The sequence below is a fragment of the Felis catus genome, chromosome A2 (genome assembly GCF_018350175.1).
Source record: "Felis catus isolate Fca126 chromosome A2, F.catus_Fca126_mat1.0, whole genome shotgun sequence".
Classification (NCBI taxonomy): domain Eukaryota; kingdom Metazoa; phylum Chordata; class Mammalia; order Carnivora; family Felidae; genus Felis; species Felis catus.
In genome coordinates, this window is record NC_058369.1 from 4,772,086 (window position 1) to 4,788,380 (window position 16,295).

Here is a 16,295-nt window from a genome sequence, read left to right on the forward strand (position 1 = left end):
GGTATGCTGTCCCGACTGAGCCAGTCTGGCACCCCTTGCCGGTGATTCTTCGGCACACTGACGTTTAAGAAATACTGGCCTGTGGTCAGCTCTCTTAGTCCCTCTAACAATGCCGGAAGCCCCCAAATCCTTGTATTAAATCCCTTTCTGCTTAATACGCCTATGATGGTCCTTGTCCTGAGCTCTGGCTGACAAAGGGGAATCAGAGTTCTAGACTTAATGTGTCGAGAACCCCAACCTCACTGCTTGATGGCCATGGGACGTTGGGCAAGACTGTGTGCAGCAAATCACAATTTCCAAAGATGGTCACAGAGATGTCTCCCATCCCACATGCCCTTCTGGAATCTTTCTTCTCTACCCTCAAGGGGGTGGAGTCTACATCCTACCCCCTTGAACCTGGGTGGGCCTTTGTGACCCCCATCGATCAGGAGTCCAGAGGACGCTATGTGACTTCTGCAGCTGGGTCAGAAAAAGGCAACGTAGTCTGCCCTGCTCTCCTGGGATGTCTGCTCACGGGGAACCTGCCACCATGCTGTGAGGATGCCCCAGCTGACTATGGAAGGGTACTGATGCCCTCCGTCTACCCACCCCATCTGAACAAATGGAGGCTGAGACCACAAGCGGCTTACTCAACACCACGCAGTTAGTTAGCGATCCAGCCTGCTCTGTCCCTCTCTGAAATCTCTGCCGCCCTCCCCAGCACCCCCAGATCAGACGTCCCTTCAGCACCCAGGTCCATCCCATGAAGCTCCCTTGCTGACCCTCCCGCAGGGAGATGATACAACGCACGGGGCACACACCTGGCAGGCCACCAGTTTATTTATTGCGGGTGAAGCAGAGGGGAGGAGGCCGGGGAGGCTTGAGGGCGCAACGCCTTTTGCTCACATGCTCCAGGGCTTCTTCCTCGGGCGGCGGCAGCCAGCCCCCCACCACCCTGGCAAACCAAGGTTGGCTAGGGCCCAGGGGAGGGAGGGGCGGGGAGAGAGGGGAGGGGCGGGAGCCAGAGGGAGACGAGGCAGTCCTAGGGGAGGCGGGGCAAGGCCAGAGGGGTGGAAAGTAAACGGGGAGCACAGTGGGGTCCGTGGGGGAGGTCAAAGGTGAAGGAGAGGTCCGCGCGAAGGGAGGCTCCCGGAGAGTTAACGGTGGGGCTCACGAGGGGGTGCGTGCGTCCACGTTAGAAGAGCTACGGGGAGGGCGCCCGCGGGTCAAAGGTCACCCGGGAAGCGCGAGGCTCGGAGGGGCGGGCCCAGAGGCGGGGCGAGGCCGGGTTGCAGCGCGGGGCGGGGGGTGGGGGCGGGGCCTAGGCCACCTCCTCCTCCGCCTCCTCCTCGAACTCGCCCTCCTCGGCCGTGGCGTCCTGGTACTGCTGGTACTCGGACACCAGGTCGTTCATGTTGCTCTCGGCCTCGGTGAACTCCATCTCGTCCATGCCCTCGCCCGTGTACCAGTGCAGGAAGGCCTTGCGCCGGAACATGGCCGTGAACTGCTCCGAGATGCGCTTGAACAGCTCCTGGATGGCCGTGCTGTTGCCGATGAAGGTGGCGGCCATCTTGAGGCCGCGCGGCGGGATGTCGCACACGGCGGTCTTGACGTTGTTGGGGATCCACTCGACGAAGTAGCTGCTGTTCTTGCTCTGCACGCTCAGCATCTGCTCGTCCACCTCCTTCATGGACATGCGGCCGCGGAACACGGCGGCCACCGTCAGGTAGCGGCCGTGGCGCGGGTCGCACGCGGCCATCATGTTCTTGGCGTCGAACATCTGCTGGGTCAGCTCGGGCACCGTGAGCGCGCGGTACTGCTGGCTGCCGCGGCTGGTGAGCGGCGCGAAGCCCGGCATGAAGAAGTGCAGGCGCGGGAAGGGCACCATGTTCACGGCCAGCTTGCGCAGGTCGGCGTTCAGCTGGCCCGGGAAGCGCAGGCAGGTGGTGACGCCGCTCATGGTGGCCGACACCAGGTGGTTGAGGTCGCCGTAGGTGGGCGTGGTCAGCTTCAGGGTGCGGAAGCAGATGTCGTACAGGGCCTCGTTGTCGATGCAGTACGTCTCGTCCGTGTTCTCCACCAGCTGGTGCACCGACAGCGTGGCGTTGTAGGGCTCCACCACCGTGTCCGACACCTTGGGCGACGGCACCACGCTGAAGGTGTTCATGATCCGGTCGGGGAACTCCTCGCGGATCTTGCTGATGAGGAGGGTGCCCATCCCGGACCCCGTGCCCCCGCCCAGCGAGTGGGTCAGCTGGAAGCCCTGCAGGCAGTCACAGCTCTCGGCCTCCTTGCGCACCACGTCCAGGACGGCGTCCACCAGCTCGGCGCCCTCCGTGTAATGGCCCTTGGCCCAGTTGTTGCCGGCTCCCGACTGGCCTGCAGAGGGAAGGGGACGGGACGGGACGGGGTGGGGGTGGGGGTGGAGAGCGCGCAGGGGGGTTACGGGGAGAGCTCCCCCTCACCCCGGCCATCCTAGGAGTCGAATAACAGCCATGAAATTATTATTGTGTTAGCGTTACTGTGGGTCGTTCTTGCGGTCTGCCTCTATCCTTGCTGGCTTCTCATCCAGCAGCCAGAGGGGATCCTGGGAAAGCCGGAAGCCATTCATGTCCCGCTTTGGCCCAGAAGCCTCCTGCTTTAGGCTCAAAAACCGGCTGGGTCTTTGAATAAAAGCCCAAGCCTCTCCGCCCCCACTCGGCCCACAGGCCCCTGCAGGACCTGCGAGCCCCTCTCCCTGCTCTCACCTCCTCTCTCTCTTTTCTGGCTCACTCTTCTCCAACCAGAGGGTCCTCCTTGCTGTTCCTCCAACACACCAGGCCCAGTCCTGCCCCAGGGCCTTTGCACATGCATTCCCTCTGCTCGAAATGGTCTTCCCGCAGATACCCACATGGCTCTCTCATCTCCTTCAGGGCTTTGTCACTCTCACTGAGGCTTTCCTCCCATTTCTTATTCCTCTTCCTTGCCTTTTTTTTTTTTCCCCCCTGAAGCACTGACAAACTTACGTGTTCTTGTTACTCATGTTCGTTGTCTGTAATCTCACCGGGAAATGTGACCTCCAGGAGGGCAAGGATTAGTGTTAGTGGATGGGCCGGTATTTTTGTGAAAAGGTTAACATTTCTTCTCATTCCCTCCTTTGACTCCACCCTGGTCTGACCTCATCAACCCTGTTCTGGACTGGTTCCCACCCGCCTCCCCACCCTCTACAGAACAGTCTGTTCTCCTGCCAGCAGCCAGAGGGCGTCTGTGAGCACCTGAATCATGTCCCACCCTCCCCTACCCACAACCCTCCAGGGCTCCCACTTCCCTGGGGGTACAAGCCCAGGTCTTCCCTGCAGCCCACAGAGCCCTGAACAACCTGCCCCTACCCTGTCTCGTGCCTGTACTCACCTCCTCCCTCTCTCTCCCTCGTCCACTCTGCTCTAACCACATCGGGCTCCTTGCAGTTCCTCCAGCACACCAGGCCTGGTGCTGCCCCAGGACCTTTGCGCCTGCTGTTCATTCTGCCTGGGATGCCCTTACCCCCAGGTACTCACATAGCCGACTTTTCTTTCAGGTCTTTGTCCCATGTCACCTCCTCAGAGAGAAACGGGATTGCCAGGCAGTCTGTCTCCTGACTCCACACTTTTACCACTGCCTCCCCACCCAGGCTCCCAGAAGCCTTCAAATCTATTGGTCCCGATGGAGCCACCCATAGTTATCCTAGACTCCCTCACACCCTTTGGTCAACATTATTTAGTCCTTCCACAGCCATATCCCGAGGACATATTGTATGCCATACCCACACGGGAGCAGGGAGTTATCTTGCTGAATCATCACACAGACCAGAGAGGGGAAGTTGTTTGTCCAAGGTCACACAGCCTGTCCTGTCAACGCGTAGACTTCAGACTCTATAAACCACCCTGCTCTGGGGAAGAGAGGTTCCCCCGGGTGCTGGGGGAGAGGGTGGAGCCCCGGGGTCTGAGGCCAGGTGGGTGGGTGTGTGCAGCCAGCCTGACCTGGGAGGCACTAGGAACAGTGTCACTGAAGGATGTTCACAGAGCATGTGTGCCCCAGGAACCTGAGCGCCACAAATGTGTCTGTTCTCTTCACACGTGCTGTTCCTTCGGTCTTGCACATCTTTCCTCCCTTCAATGCCTCCTGGTCAGTCTGGGTCCTACTCATATTTTAGGCTGCAGGAATTAACAGTGATCGTGATAACGAAAAGTACAAATGCTTATGTGCTTTTTCCTCTCTGTTAGATTCGGTTCTGAGTGCTCTCTGCATATTCACGGCTTTAAGCCTCACGATCGTGATGATGAGCAGGTCTTTTTTATAATCTCTGCTTTCAAGGTGTGGAGACTGAGGCACAGAGAGCTGAAGGAGCCTGTCTACAGTCACCCAGCTGACTTTCAATCAGTGGCCGAGTTGTACTTATTTAGCTTCTCTGTTGCACATCCCTCCCCTGGGAGGTCGGCTCCGATAGGGTAGAGAATCTTGTCTGCTTTGTTCTTCTGGGGTGACGGCAGGGCCCGGTATGCCGTAGGTGCTCAATAAGTTATTTGTTGAACGCGTGAAAGGGCAGAACTGGCATTTTCACCAAGGCAGTCTGGCTCCAGTCCATGCTGTTAAATTAAAATGCCACCTCCTCCAGGAAGCCTTCTCTCCACCCTCCTCCCTATCAGAGGCCCGTCCTGGGCTCTCACGGTGGCCTGTGTGTCCTCCATCACAACCCTGACTGCCCTGTTCGCCTCCCCCGCGGGGCCGTGGGACCCCGCGGCCACCAGAGTCTCCCGAGCTACGTGGGGGGATGTTTCACCAAGCATTTGGAAGCCAAAGGAGCAAGGGGGCTTCCTGTGCCTGGAACTCACCAAAAACAAAGTTGTCGGGCCGGAAGATCTGGCCGAAGGGACCAGAGCGGACAGAGTCCATGGTGCCCGGCTCCAGGTCCACCAGCACGGCTCTGGGAACATAATTTCCTCCTGCAGGGAAGCAGATGGAGGGCGGCTGGGGGTTGCGGGAGTGCCAGGAACCAGCATCCTGCCCCCTCCCAGCCTCCCCACCCCCACTTCTGCAGGTGCCCCGGGCCCCTACCTGTGGCCTCATTGTAGTACACGTTGATTCTCTCCAGCTGCAGGTCACTGTCTCCGTGGTATGTGCCGGTGGGGTCGATGCCGTGCTCATCACTGATCACCTCCCAAAACTAGAGGGATGGCGGGGGTGGGGGGGTGGGGGACGGGTAAGGGCAGAGGGCGGGGAAGCGGGCGGCCAGACCTGTCCCTGCCTCTCCGGGCCCACGACCTCCAACCGCCTTCCTAGCTGCCACCTGTCCCCCAGCAAGGCGAAGGGGGGACCTAGAGGCATGGCGGGGAGGGCAGGCATGAGGCAGCAAGAAGGGAGAGGTGGGGGCGGGGGTGGAGCCGAGTCACCACCTCGGCGGAGCCTGCCGGTGTCAGCTCATCCGGGCTGCAGCGTGCGGGGAGGGGCAGGGTCCCTTTGTGCGCGTGGAGAGGACAGTGGGCCAGCTGTGCAGCCAGCTGTGGTCAGCGGACGGAAGGCTGGGCCCCACCCCCACAGGCCTCTTTGTTCCCAGCCTGGCCCTGCCCCCGCCCCCCCCCCTCCCCTAACCGTCCCCGGGGTCCTGGCCTCCCGGGGACCCCATCCCTCCGAGAGGCCCCAGGTGGGGGAGCTCTGCGGAGCCCGTGGACCTGCTCGGCTCCTCTCGGCCGCCTCCGGGGCCCCAGCCCCCGCGCACCTTGGCTCCGATCTGGTTGCCGCACTGGCCGGCCTGCAGGTGCACGATTTCCCGCATGGCGCTGGTGCCGATGGTGGACGCGGCGGCGGCGCTGGCGCTGGGAGCTGCGGCGGCGGGACGGGAGGTGGACGCGGCGGCGGCGGCGGCGGTGGCGGCGGCGGCGGCGGCGAAGCAAGGTCCCTGCGCCCCCGGGGCGCCTCTATATGAGCGGGCGGGGCCCGCGTCACGGCCGGTCACCGGCCCGCCCCGCCCCCTGGTCCCGCCCCGGGACGGAGGGTGCCGGGGTGGAGGGATCTCCCTCCCCAGCGGCTGGGAGACCTCCGGGGGCCCAGGCTGGGGCACGCCGGGGCCCCGTGCGCCCCCGCCGCGGGCCGTGGGGTGAGGCCCCTCGAGCTCCACCTAAACATTTCCTCCCCCACCCGCTCCACCCGGCTCCCAGCCGGGCCTGGCGACCGGGGTCTTGCGGGGATGGGGCGGGGAAGGGAGAGCGCCGAGCAAAAGAGCTGCGGATCGATCCCGTCTCTCCCCCATCCTCCACCCCCCCCCCCCCGCCCCGGGCGGCCCTGCCTCAGTTTCTCATCCGTGGCCTGCCTCCTCCTTCCGTGTAGGTCTCCCTTGCCAGAACCCTTGCGACAACCGAGAGGACCCCTAGTGGGGCGAGCTGGGGGGGCTCCGGAGCTGCGGTCTGTTTTGGGGGGCGGGGGGCGGGCGGTTCCTGGAGGACTTGTCCTGGAGCCGCATAGTAAGCGACACCAGGATTTTTCTTCCATGTTTGGCTGGGGATGCTTGTGGACGCTGATGGAGGTTGTGGGGGACAGTGCGCTCCCCCTGGACACCTCTTTTGGGCTTTGGGTCCTTGGCAGGTGCGGCCAGCTCCAGCCTTGCCTGGGGTTGAACCTCAAGGAGTAAGATTTACAGCTGGATTATACATGGGATGGATAGATAGCCCCTGGGGCTGCCTTGCCGCCCCGCCCTCCCCCCCCCCCCCCCAATAGGCACCTCTCTTCGCCTTACCTTGGCATTTCTTGTTAGCTGAATGACCTTGCACGGTCACTTTGCTTGTCTTTGGCTGAATTTCCTTATCTGCAAGATGGGGCGGTCAATGCCTGCCCTCTAGGGCCATGGGGAGGGTCTGATGAGATGGCCCAGTTAACAAGCCAGGCCCGACTTTCTCTGCACAGAGTAAACAATACATTGTAGCTGTTGATATTACAATTATTATCAGGGGCTGGACAAGACTTTCTGTGCTGACCCTCCAGTGGAGGCCAGACCCCTTGGGGCCACCTTCTGCTGACCTCTAGCTGTGCCATGGGCAGAAGCCCCCTCCTCTGCATCCCCTGTGGCCTCTAGCTATTGGGGGGGGAGGTTAGGTTGGCTACGTGGCTGGGACCTCACATTTGCCGTGGCTTCTGGTTTTGACCCGTGGTTCTCAACAGGGGGACACTTGGCCATGTCATGTCCAGACAGGGGGTGTGTGTGGTCCTGCCATCTAGTGGTGAATGTTGCCAAACATTCTACAACGCACAGTTTAATCCCTCCCCCCTCCCCCCCAGCCTCAAGAATGATCGGGCACCAAATGGCAATAGGCCTGAGAAACCTTGTGTTATTAATTGGGGGAAAAATGGAGACCCCCGAGCTCTTATTAGACACAATAGGTTTCTGATGGGTTAGACAGCTGTTTTATGGTTTAAACCAGGGTGACCCCCACCCCCGTATCTGTGGGTCACTTCCTCTTGCCTATCCCCCCCCCCACCAAGTTTTGTATTTAAATGTGTGCAGGGCTCACAGTAGGTCAGGTGATTATGAAGGCAGAATTTCTTAGGGGCGGTGTCAGCAAGATCCTGTAACCCAGGGGGTCTCAGCTGCCGTGCTGTGCTCCCCCAGGGGACGCTTCCCAATATCTGGAGACGTTTTTGCTTATTACGACCTGGAGGTGCTACTGGCCTCCAGTGGGTGGAGCCCAGGGATGCCACCCAACGCTCTACAAGGCAAACAATTATCCAAACTCCAAATGTCAATAATGCCAAAGTGGAGAAATCCTGATTTAGACTTTTGAGGTTCTGACCCAGTGTGTCATCACTGACCCCTGAGACATGGATTTCCACTGACCCATGTTAACATGTCTCGAAAATCCCGCGTTGGCATTTTGTAATTTTTTCATATAGCAAGAGTCATAAAAAATATAAAAATGGAAGTGGCCCTGCTGGGAGGGGCTGACTTGGGGCTCAGCCCCAGAAAAATGGATGCCCTGGGTCACTCCGCCAGGGCAGGGCTGATCTGGGTTATGGATTGAGCCCCAGAGAGCAGGGCGTCCTGCTGGGAAGTGTACCTGGGAAGGGACCGTCTCTAGAGAGTATGGGCTCTATGGTGTCCTCTATGTCTGTCTGCATCAGGGCCTCCCTGGTGGTCCTCAGGAGAGCAGAGGGAGGGCAAGGGGGAAGAGAATGGAGAGTCAGGGTGGTCTTCCAGCCCCTGGGGTTGCTGGGACCTGGCTGGCAATGCCTGAGATGTGAAGAAGCCAGAGACGAAGAAAGCCTGTAGGCATGAAGGCAGAGGGGGTTGGGGTGGGCTGATGTCACTTGTATCCCATGGCTGCCCCACCCTGGGAGGTAAAACGTGCCAGGCCCCCAGGCAAGCCGACCCTCCCTGGTAGCATGCTTTCGCCTACCACCCAGAAACCCATCGAGGCTCTCCCTGCGGGAATCCGAAGACCAGATTTATACTGGTGGTGCCGAGAGTCCAAGATGCGGATGTGGCCAGTGAATAGAGCCAGGGACAAGAAAAGGAGCTGGATGATGGGCTGTTAAGAGCCTGTGTGTGGTGTTTTTTGTTTGTTTGTTTGTTTTTGTTTTTGTCTTCAGGAGCGGGTCTGCCCACAGAGCTGGGGACAGCTGCGCAGGGTCTCAAGCCCCAGGAGCGGGTATGCAGAAGGACTCCCCACTGCAGTTTTGCACCCATCTGCCTGCCCGGCCCTGGGCAGCCATAGTGTGAGGCAGGATATTCTATCTTGCCAGTTTCGTATGGAAATGGATTTCAGTCTCTAAAGAGGCTATTGGCTCTGCCCCCCCCCCCCCAAACCAGCACTGTAAACGAGCTAGCTCTATGCTGTGAGCCACACGCCAGTGTTGGGAGACATGTAGGATGCTGAAGAGAGGGTTTCCCATGCAGTCTGGTGAGACCCTGTGGGGAAGCTCACAGTACCCCCACCTCTTGCCGGGGGTCACAGCCCCGATCGAACCGGGTTGGCGTCATCGGGGAGCCCCGAAAGAGCAGAGGATGGGCTCCTGATTTTGCAACGGAACACAGAAAGCAAAATCCCATTTTAAAACACCAGGTTAAGTTACTACCTCGGGATGAGCAGCAAGCACAGGGAAGCGGCTGCTGGGCATTTCAGGAGAAATCAGGCATCAGCACTTGGGGAATACTCGTGAGGTGGGGGGGATTCCCAGAGACCCAGAACATTCCGCTCACTAAATGGACCACCCTTTCTGAGGTCTGCAAAACCCAGGAAAGGCCTGCCTTCTAATTGTGTGTGATCTGTCCACCGTGTGGGGGCCACACTACCACCCCATCTGTGAGTCTCAAGGCATTGACATGCACCCCAACTCCCAGTCCACCTCGGGGCGGGGGTGGAGTCTGTTTTGCCTATTATTAATGATAATGGTGATATTTCAGCCAGATCCTGTTCTAAGTGCTTTGAGTGTGTCAGCTCATTTGTGCTTTAGCTCGTGAAACCACAACCCTAGGAGGCAGAGGCTGTTTATATGCCCATTTCACAGGTGGGGAAATGGAGGCCCTGGGAGGTTGAGGATTTCACACACAGTTGAGGCTGGGAATAAAGTCCATACATTCCAGGTCCCAAGCCCCTGATCTTTTATCACTGTGGGAGGTGGTAGTTATTTTGTTACTTGGTCTTTAAAAAAAGGGGGGGAGGGGAAGGCTATCAGTCGAATGGGCGTCTTTCAGGAGGAAAATGTTGCCGGTGTGACCAGTAGCTGGTGTGAGCCGTGTGACTGTCACGTGCTCCCTGGCCTGGCCTCTGTCTGTGCCATTGTGTCTGCCCACCATGCTCCCTGAGTGCTGTGGGCTGGCTCCGCTGTGTGAGATCTCATGCCACCACCCAAGTCTGTGCTCTCTTTGTCCCCTGGGTCATTGACTCCTTTCCGGAGGTTTCCCCTCTCCCCAGCTCCTCCTGTCACCCCTCCGCCCAGACCTCAGACCTCCACCTCCACTGGGCCCGAATTCCCTTCCCCCTGCCCCTGGCGGAGTCCAGCCCTGGGCATGAACCCAGCCTGGCACGGGCCCTCTCCAGCTGCAGAGAGGGGGAGACGGAGAGTTCTGGAAATTGCTGTTGCAGGACAGGGATGCTGAATGAGCCTTAAGAGGAGATAGGCCCTCCCCATCCTAGCCCTCCCAAGTCCAGGGGCATACACCAGCTCTGTGGAAGCCGTGCCTGGCGCTGGTGGGGGTGGGGGACAACGGAGCATTCTCTGGCCTTGCCCGGTGGATGGCCCGCCTCCCACTAACACGCGCCGCCAGATACGCCTTGGAGTACATCCCCGAGGAGGCGTGCTCAGAATAGAAGGATTTTCTGGGAGACCGGTGGGGGAGGGGCGGAGGGGGGCTGACACCTGCTGACCTCAGATGCGGCTGGGGTGTGGCAGGGGCTGCTTCCTGGGTTCCCCTCAATGCCGGCCCGCTCGCCTGGCATCGAGGACATTCTCGGGGTGCCTGGTGCAGGTGTCGGCGATGTAGCTGCTCTCATAGTTGAAGGAAGCTGGGTTGGGCAGGATCGTGCCAGGAAGCGGGGCCTTAAGAGACTTGTGGTCATCTTATGCCACCAAACAGGAAGGTGCCCAGATGCTTGGAGACCACGGCCACGTGGGGGCTCTTCGTGAGGGTTGGCAAGCTTACCTGCAGGCCCTGGACCCGGACCACCTCTCCCAGGCTGGTCTGCGGGCCACACTGGAGTGGGGAGGGGTCACCACCCGGGGCAGGGGTGCAGCACGAGTGCGAGCTCCCCAAGCCTGTATTTCAGACAATCTGCATTTCTCCCTGTCGTGGGGACAGGAGGGGCTGGGTTCCCACCAAGCCAGGCAGAAGGGCATCGCTTCCCCTGTCACCAAGAAGGAGGGTGGGCATCCCCCTATTTTTGTCAGACCTGGGCGGGAGTCCCACATCCGGAAGGGGCGGGACTTCCTGCTACACCAGGAGAAACGTGTGGGCTTCCTGCCAAATGTCAGAAAATGGGGGTGGGGGTGGGGAACGACTTTCCTTTTCACCAAGATAAAGAGGCAGGATGTCCCCTCTATGTTTGAAAGAGGGAAGTTTCCCAGCTCCCCAGAAGAGGGGCAGCACCGCATCCTGCTTTATCAATATGAGCGGGGGGCTTCCCTGTGTGTTGGGGGGACCGGGGCTGTGCTTCCTCTGTGCCGAAGGCACCGAGGCAGGCGTTTCCTCTATTCTGTGTTAACAAAGGGTGAGCCTTACCATGTGGTTCCTCAAGGAGAGGGGTTCTGTGCCGTCGAGCAGCGCGATTTCCCATCTCGTTGGGAGCAGAGTTGGTACCTGCCCCTGCCTTCGGCTTACGCTTTGCCAGAAAAAAGGGGGGAAGCTGGCCTGTGGCGTGTCACCACTGCACGGGCGGAAAGTGGCCAACCCCTCACCCTGAAGAGGCAGAGTCAGAAGCCCACGAATGGTGAATGCTGAGTCCTCGATGGGGTAATGGGCCCCCTGGGGGTATTTGGTGGTAGTGTCATCGCAGGAGAGGCCCTGCATGTAGGGTAAGAACAAACCGCTCTCGCTCGGCTCACTGGGGATGCTGACTGCCTGGGACCGACAGTTGGCCTGACGCTGACTCTCCTTAGGCCTTCTGGCCAGTCTATCCTGCCTGCATCTCCACAGCCTGGACGTGGTGGCAGGGTGGGGAAGGCTGTGTAGGGAAGATGGTCTGGACAGAAGGCCAGAGGAGGGCAGAGCTCCAGGGACCCATGCGTGGGTGGGGTCCTGTGCACAAAGTGGGTAAGGGGTTAGAATAATGAGGGGGCAAGGGTAAGGGAGTTCCTTTCTTTTCTTTTCTTAAAATGTTTTACTCATTCTTGAGAGAGAGAGTGCGCAAGTGGGGAAGGGGGGAACAGAGGATCCAAAGCGGGCTCTGCAGTGACAGCAGAGAGCCCAATCCAGGGCTCGAACTCACAAACCATGAGATGGTGACCTGAGCTGAAGTCGGACGCTTAACCTACTGAGCCACCCAGGCGCTCCTGGCTGTGAATCTCCTTCTGTTTCTTTCTTGGTGAGCGTGAATCTCTGTCTTTGTAGGTATGGAACCATGTGTTTTCGGAAGTGTGTTTGTGTGTAAGTGGGTGTTTTGGTATGTGCACCTGTGTGCTTGGGGATGTCAATGAAGGCAGACGTGTGCATCTTGGTGCGTGCACGTATGCACCATGCATGTGTTGTGTGAATAGTGGTTGTGTGCGCGCGCGTGTGTGTGTGATTATGCATGTGTGTTCATGGAAGTGTGGTGTGTGTGTGTGTGTCCGTGCCTATATCTATGGCTCTGTGTCTGAGCTGGGTGATATGGTGTGAATACTGTGTGTGAGCAGGGCCTGGGGCCCCTCACCTGACACCCCATCCTGAAGTCAGGCAGGGCAGGGGAGTCTCGTCTCAGGCTGTCAGGCCCACCCACCGTAAAGGCTTACTCCCAGGCCTGCCACCCTCTCGTCCTGTTGCCCACTGAAGTCTGGTGAAGCTAGGTAGTTGGAACCTAGCCTCCTACAGCCCCCAGCTCCCTTTCTGGGCTAAGAGGGCAAAGCTAGTGTCCCAACCTGCCCTCCTCTTCCCAGCAAAGGGGCTTTGGTCACCAGCTCTACCCACTGGGGAATTGGGGGGGGGGCTGGCATATGTCAGCCACACATCTAGACTCCAGGCAAGCTCAGGCCATAGACGTACATCCACGCACAGAGTCCGACATACACAATTAAACAATACAACCACACAGTCTGACCCAGACACACACACACAGAAACACTGTGCGACAATATACCTGCAACACATATAGGCCCATCTAGACCCAGACACACACCAGGCTACGCAAATACCATCAGATCCATCCCAACCCAGATTCATAGTCCCAGGCTCAATCATAGAAGTCACGCACAATAAACACACCTCTCTAAGCCAATACAACACAACAACACAATAGCATATGACACAGAGACCCGGAGACACGCATACATATCGCAGAGTCAGATGCTCTACAGATAAGCTCTACACTCACACCTCAGCACAGATGTAGCCAGATGTAGAAACAGACTGACGTACACATGTATGTGACATGCACGCGTGAACACATATACCCGGAATCGTACATTCACATGGATATAAGTACCTCACAGACCAATCTCAGATACACAGGCTCAGAGACTCACTTACAAATACACACAGCCAAACATACACAGAGATACACAGTACAGACTCTCTCCCTGCCATAGACACACAGATACACAACTCAAAAAGACACACAGTGAATAAAATCATACGAGAGACTGAAAAAAAAATTGTTGAAGGGGGAAAATAAAGTCATATGCAAGACTGACAAAAAAGAAAAAAAAAGTGCACAGCCGGATGCTGTTCTGGGCACACAGACCCAGGATGACAGGTCATACTTGTAGAGAGTCCCTTTCTCCTCCATGCACACAGACACACACTGACCCAGTCACCCCAGAAATACACTGATGAAGACATGTGACCCAAGTACACGCCCAATGGCAGCCAGCCAGCCAACAGTCCAAGGACCCTTGGATAAAGACAGGTAGATAGACCCCTCCACAGATCTTTGGGTGTCGTGATTGGGGGGTGCTCAAGGCTGGTGGGGAGGGGGCTCACCCAGCAGCAGACAGAACATGTCCAAAGCCACCAACATCCTGGAGGTCCAGATGTGCAGCAGGAGGTGGGGCAAGAGTGTCCCGCATGGGTCCCCAGACCAGGCACTGGCAGCAGATCACGAGCTGGGGCAAGGCCAAAATGGTATGTGGTAAATTCACCAACTGCGGGCGACAGGGTGGGCACACCCATCTGGACTGGAATTAGTGTCCTGTGAGCTGGACGGGGCCTCAGAGGGGAGAGACGGGCCTGGACAGTGAATAGCACTCTGGCAGGGGTGGGATCCCACAGCAGGCAGGTACTTAGATGGCCAAAGGGTTAGGGCCTTCCAGAGGAAGGGCAGGGCTGGGGAAACTGAGACCTCCCTAGCTCCAGTAGCGAGGAGCCCCTCCACCCCCATCCCACACCAGGAACTTGGTGGCTTTGGGGTAGGACCTTGATAGTGTGTGTGTGGGGGGGGGGCCCTGGAAGAAGGAAGGGTGGAACAAAAGAGGCGGGGCCTAAAGGAATTAGACAAAGTGACCAGAGGCCCCGCAGGCCACAGAGCGCCCGAGGAAGTCAGACTAGGGATGGGGATGGTTTGAAGGCTTGGCCTGAGAAGGGGACGCAGAGTTCCTGAAAGGTGGAACCAGGAAAGGGGAGAGGACTTTAGATAGGAAGCAGAAGGACGGGCCTGGGAAGAGGGTGGTTCTGGACTAAGAGAGGTACCAAAGTAAGTGTGGCAGGCGAGTGGGCAGAGGGCCTGGAGGCTGATGGCTGGGAAGTGGGCAGAATCTGGTGAGAATGACCCGAGGTGGACGAGACCGAGGGGGGGTGTGGGGGGGTAAGCAGGGCCTGGAAGTCAAGAGCTGGGGGAAGTGGGCGAGGCCTGGGGAGAATGACAGAGAAGTGGGCGGGATGGGGAGGCTGATGGCTGGGCAACTGGGCGGAGCCCAGGGAGAATGACGGATAGTAGGCGGGACTTGGGGCGAGGGTTGGGGGGATGTCTGGGAAGTGGGTGGGACTGGGGAGTGGGACTAGGCCTGGGAGGGGGAATGGGAGGATGTGGGCGGGACTCGGAGTGGGAATAGGCGGGGCCCGGGTGGCTGACGGCAGGGGGAAGTGGGCGGAGCCTGGGGATAATGACAAATAAGTGGGCGGGGCTGGAGAATGGTCAGGGCTTGGGAGAAGGGTCAGACCTGGAAGGGGCTGACCCACCTTTCTTAGGGTCAAAGTCACGTCGGCGATGGCTGGTAATTCTCTCGTACCAGCGGCCTCTGCCCTGGACATTCCAGAACTTGGACGAGTCTTTGGTGGTCATTTTCTGGCCGAGAGCCAGGCGGGGCGGGCGAGCACCCCTTCCTCTGCGCTACCGATCGCCCCGCCCTGCCGAGCACCCTAGACGCGTCTCATTGGTCGGCCGCGGACCAATGGGAATCCGCCTCCCGGCTCACTGGGTCTTCCGAGGTACCGCGGGCAGCGCCGGGCAGGGGCGCGGGGCTAGGTCGTTGGAGCCGGGCGGTTGAGGGTCTTCCGTCCCACTGCAGCTTCCCGGCTCTGTTTCCGGGCTCAAGGCCTGACTGATCGGGCTCCGGCCGCCCGTCTCCCCGCTGCCCCGTCGCCACGCCCCTTCCTCACCCGCCTTTGCATTGAGACCAAAGACCTAGAAGCACCTTCTCTCTACCCTCAAGTAGACCGCCCCCCTACGCCCACTCGCTTTGCAGCCGGGGGTTGAGGCTCCTGATCCACCAGGGGTCGCCCGCGGCCTACATTGGGTGCCGCTGCCAAGGAACGGGACCTACAGATTCCTCAAGGAAGTGAAAGACAGGTCCCCGGGAGAGCCTGGGTTCCCACTTAGGAGGGGAGTGGATCTTGGACGATTTGAAGGATGGGCCTGGGTTCCTTTGGGTTTGTTCCCTTGTACTTTGCGTCTGTGTTCCAAGTGTCTTGCGTGTCTCTCTAGGTCAACTTGCGCCAGTGTGTGACTTATGTGCCTCCGGTGGTCTCTGGGTGTCTGATATACTGTGTGTCTCTGATTGCATATCCCAGGAGGTTTGAGTCTCTTTGACGCTGTTTATGTGTTAGTGGGTATGTGTATAGATTTGATGGCTGCTCTTGTGTATCTACGAGTATGTGTCCAGGTATGTGTCTCAATGTGTGTGTGTGTGTGTGTGTGTGTGTGTGTCTTGTTTTGTGTGATTGTGTATGACTTGAATGGAGGTGTCTGTGGTACCCCTTTATCTGCTTTGTGGCTGCCTCCCTGAGCAAGTTGGAGAGTCCCTTCCAGGTGGTGGCCCTCCTGGGACTTCCTTCCTGGGGCAGTTGGGCTTGCTTCCCAGCAGAATGATCTGGCTTTTCATGCCAGGCCCCTCTGAGGGGTCCTGGGGGCTGGCCCTGGTCTGCCTGGGCCTTCCCCATCCCTGTGTCCTTCTACTGCCCTTAGCAGGGAAACACCATTTCCTGCCCTTGATGTCATTGGTGCTAAATTTTCCCTTCTTCAGCTCGGGCTACTGGTTTCTTTCTACGTGTGTGCACACCTGACCACAATTCCGTGCTTAACATAAAAACAAAACAAAACAAAACAAAGCAAAACAGTAGCACATGGAAAATGCAGGTGGGCGAAAGCATATACAGTGAAAGAGCCACATTTGCTCACCACAGATTCCTCTCTCTTTTTTTTTTTAATATATATACCTTCTAGAAATGTGCTGTGCAAATATAT

The 16,295-nt window shown here is 58.5% G+C and overlaps 1 protein-coding gene and 1 long non-coding RNA gene across 5 annotated transcripts; both read right to left on the minus strand.

The window, feature by feature from the left end:
- Positions 1–801: 801 nt before the first annotated feature.
- TUBB4A (tubulin beta 4A class IVa) lies at positions 802–5,872 on the minus strand. The gene is made up of 4 exons (XM_023244250.2): positions 5,714–5,872; positions 5,053–5,161; positions 4,830–4,940; positions 802–2,358 (listed from the first exon to the last, which is right to left on the minus strand). The coding sequence occupies exons 1-4, from the start codon at positions 5,768–5,770 to the stop codon at positions 1,301–1,303; spliced, it is 1,335 nt and encodes a 444-aa protein (XP_023100018.1). The 5' UTR covers positions 5,771–5,872; the 3' UTR covers positions 802–1,300.
- A 388-nt stretch (positions 5,873–6,260) lies between these two features.
- LOC109493934 lies at positions 6,261–15,184 on the minus strand. Of its 4 annotated transcripts, XR_006589601.1 has the most exons (6): positions 14,792–15,184; positions 13,598–13,719; positions 10,353–11,303; positions 8,043–8,248; positions 6,728–6,886; positions 6,261–6,610 (listed from the first exon to the last, which is right to left on the minus strand). It is a non-coding gene; the product is annotated as an uncharacterized LOC109493934 (long non-coding RNA). The 4 variants fall into 4 exon arrangements; XR_006589603.1 differs by lacking the exon at positions 8,043–8,248 and having other exon boundaries at positions 14,792–15,183; XR_006589600.1 differs by lacking the exon at positions 8,043–8,248 and having other exon boundaries at positions 11,204–11,303; positions 14,792–15,170.
- Positions 15,185–16,295: the final 1,111 nt, after the last annotated feature.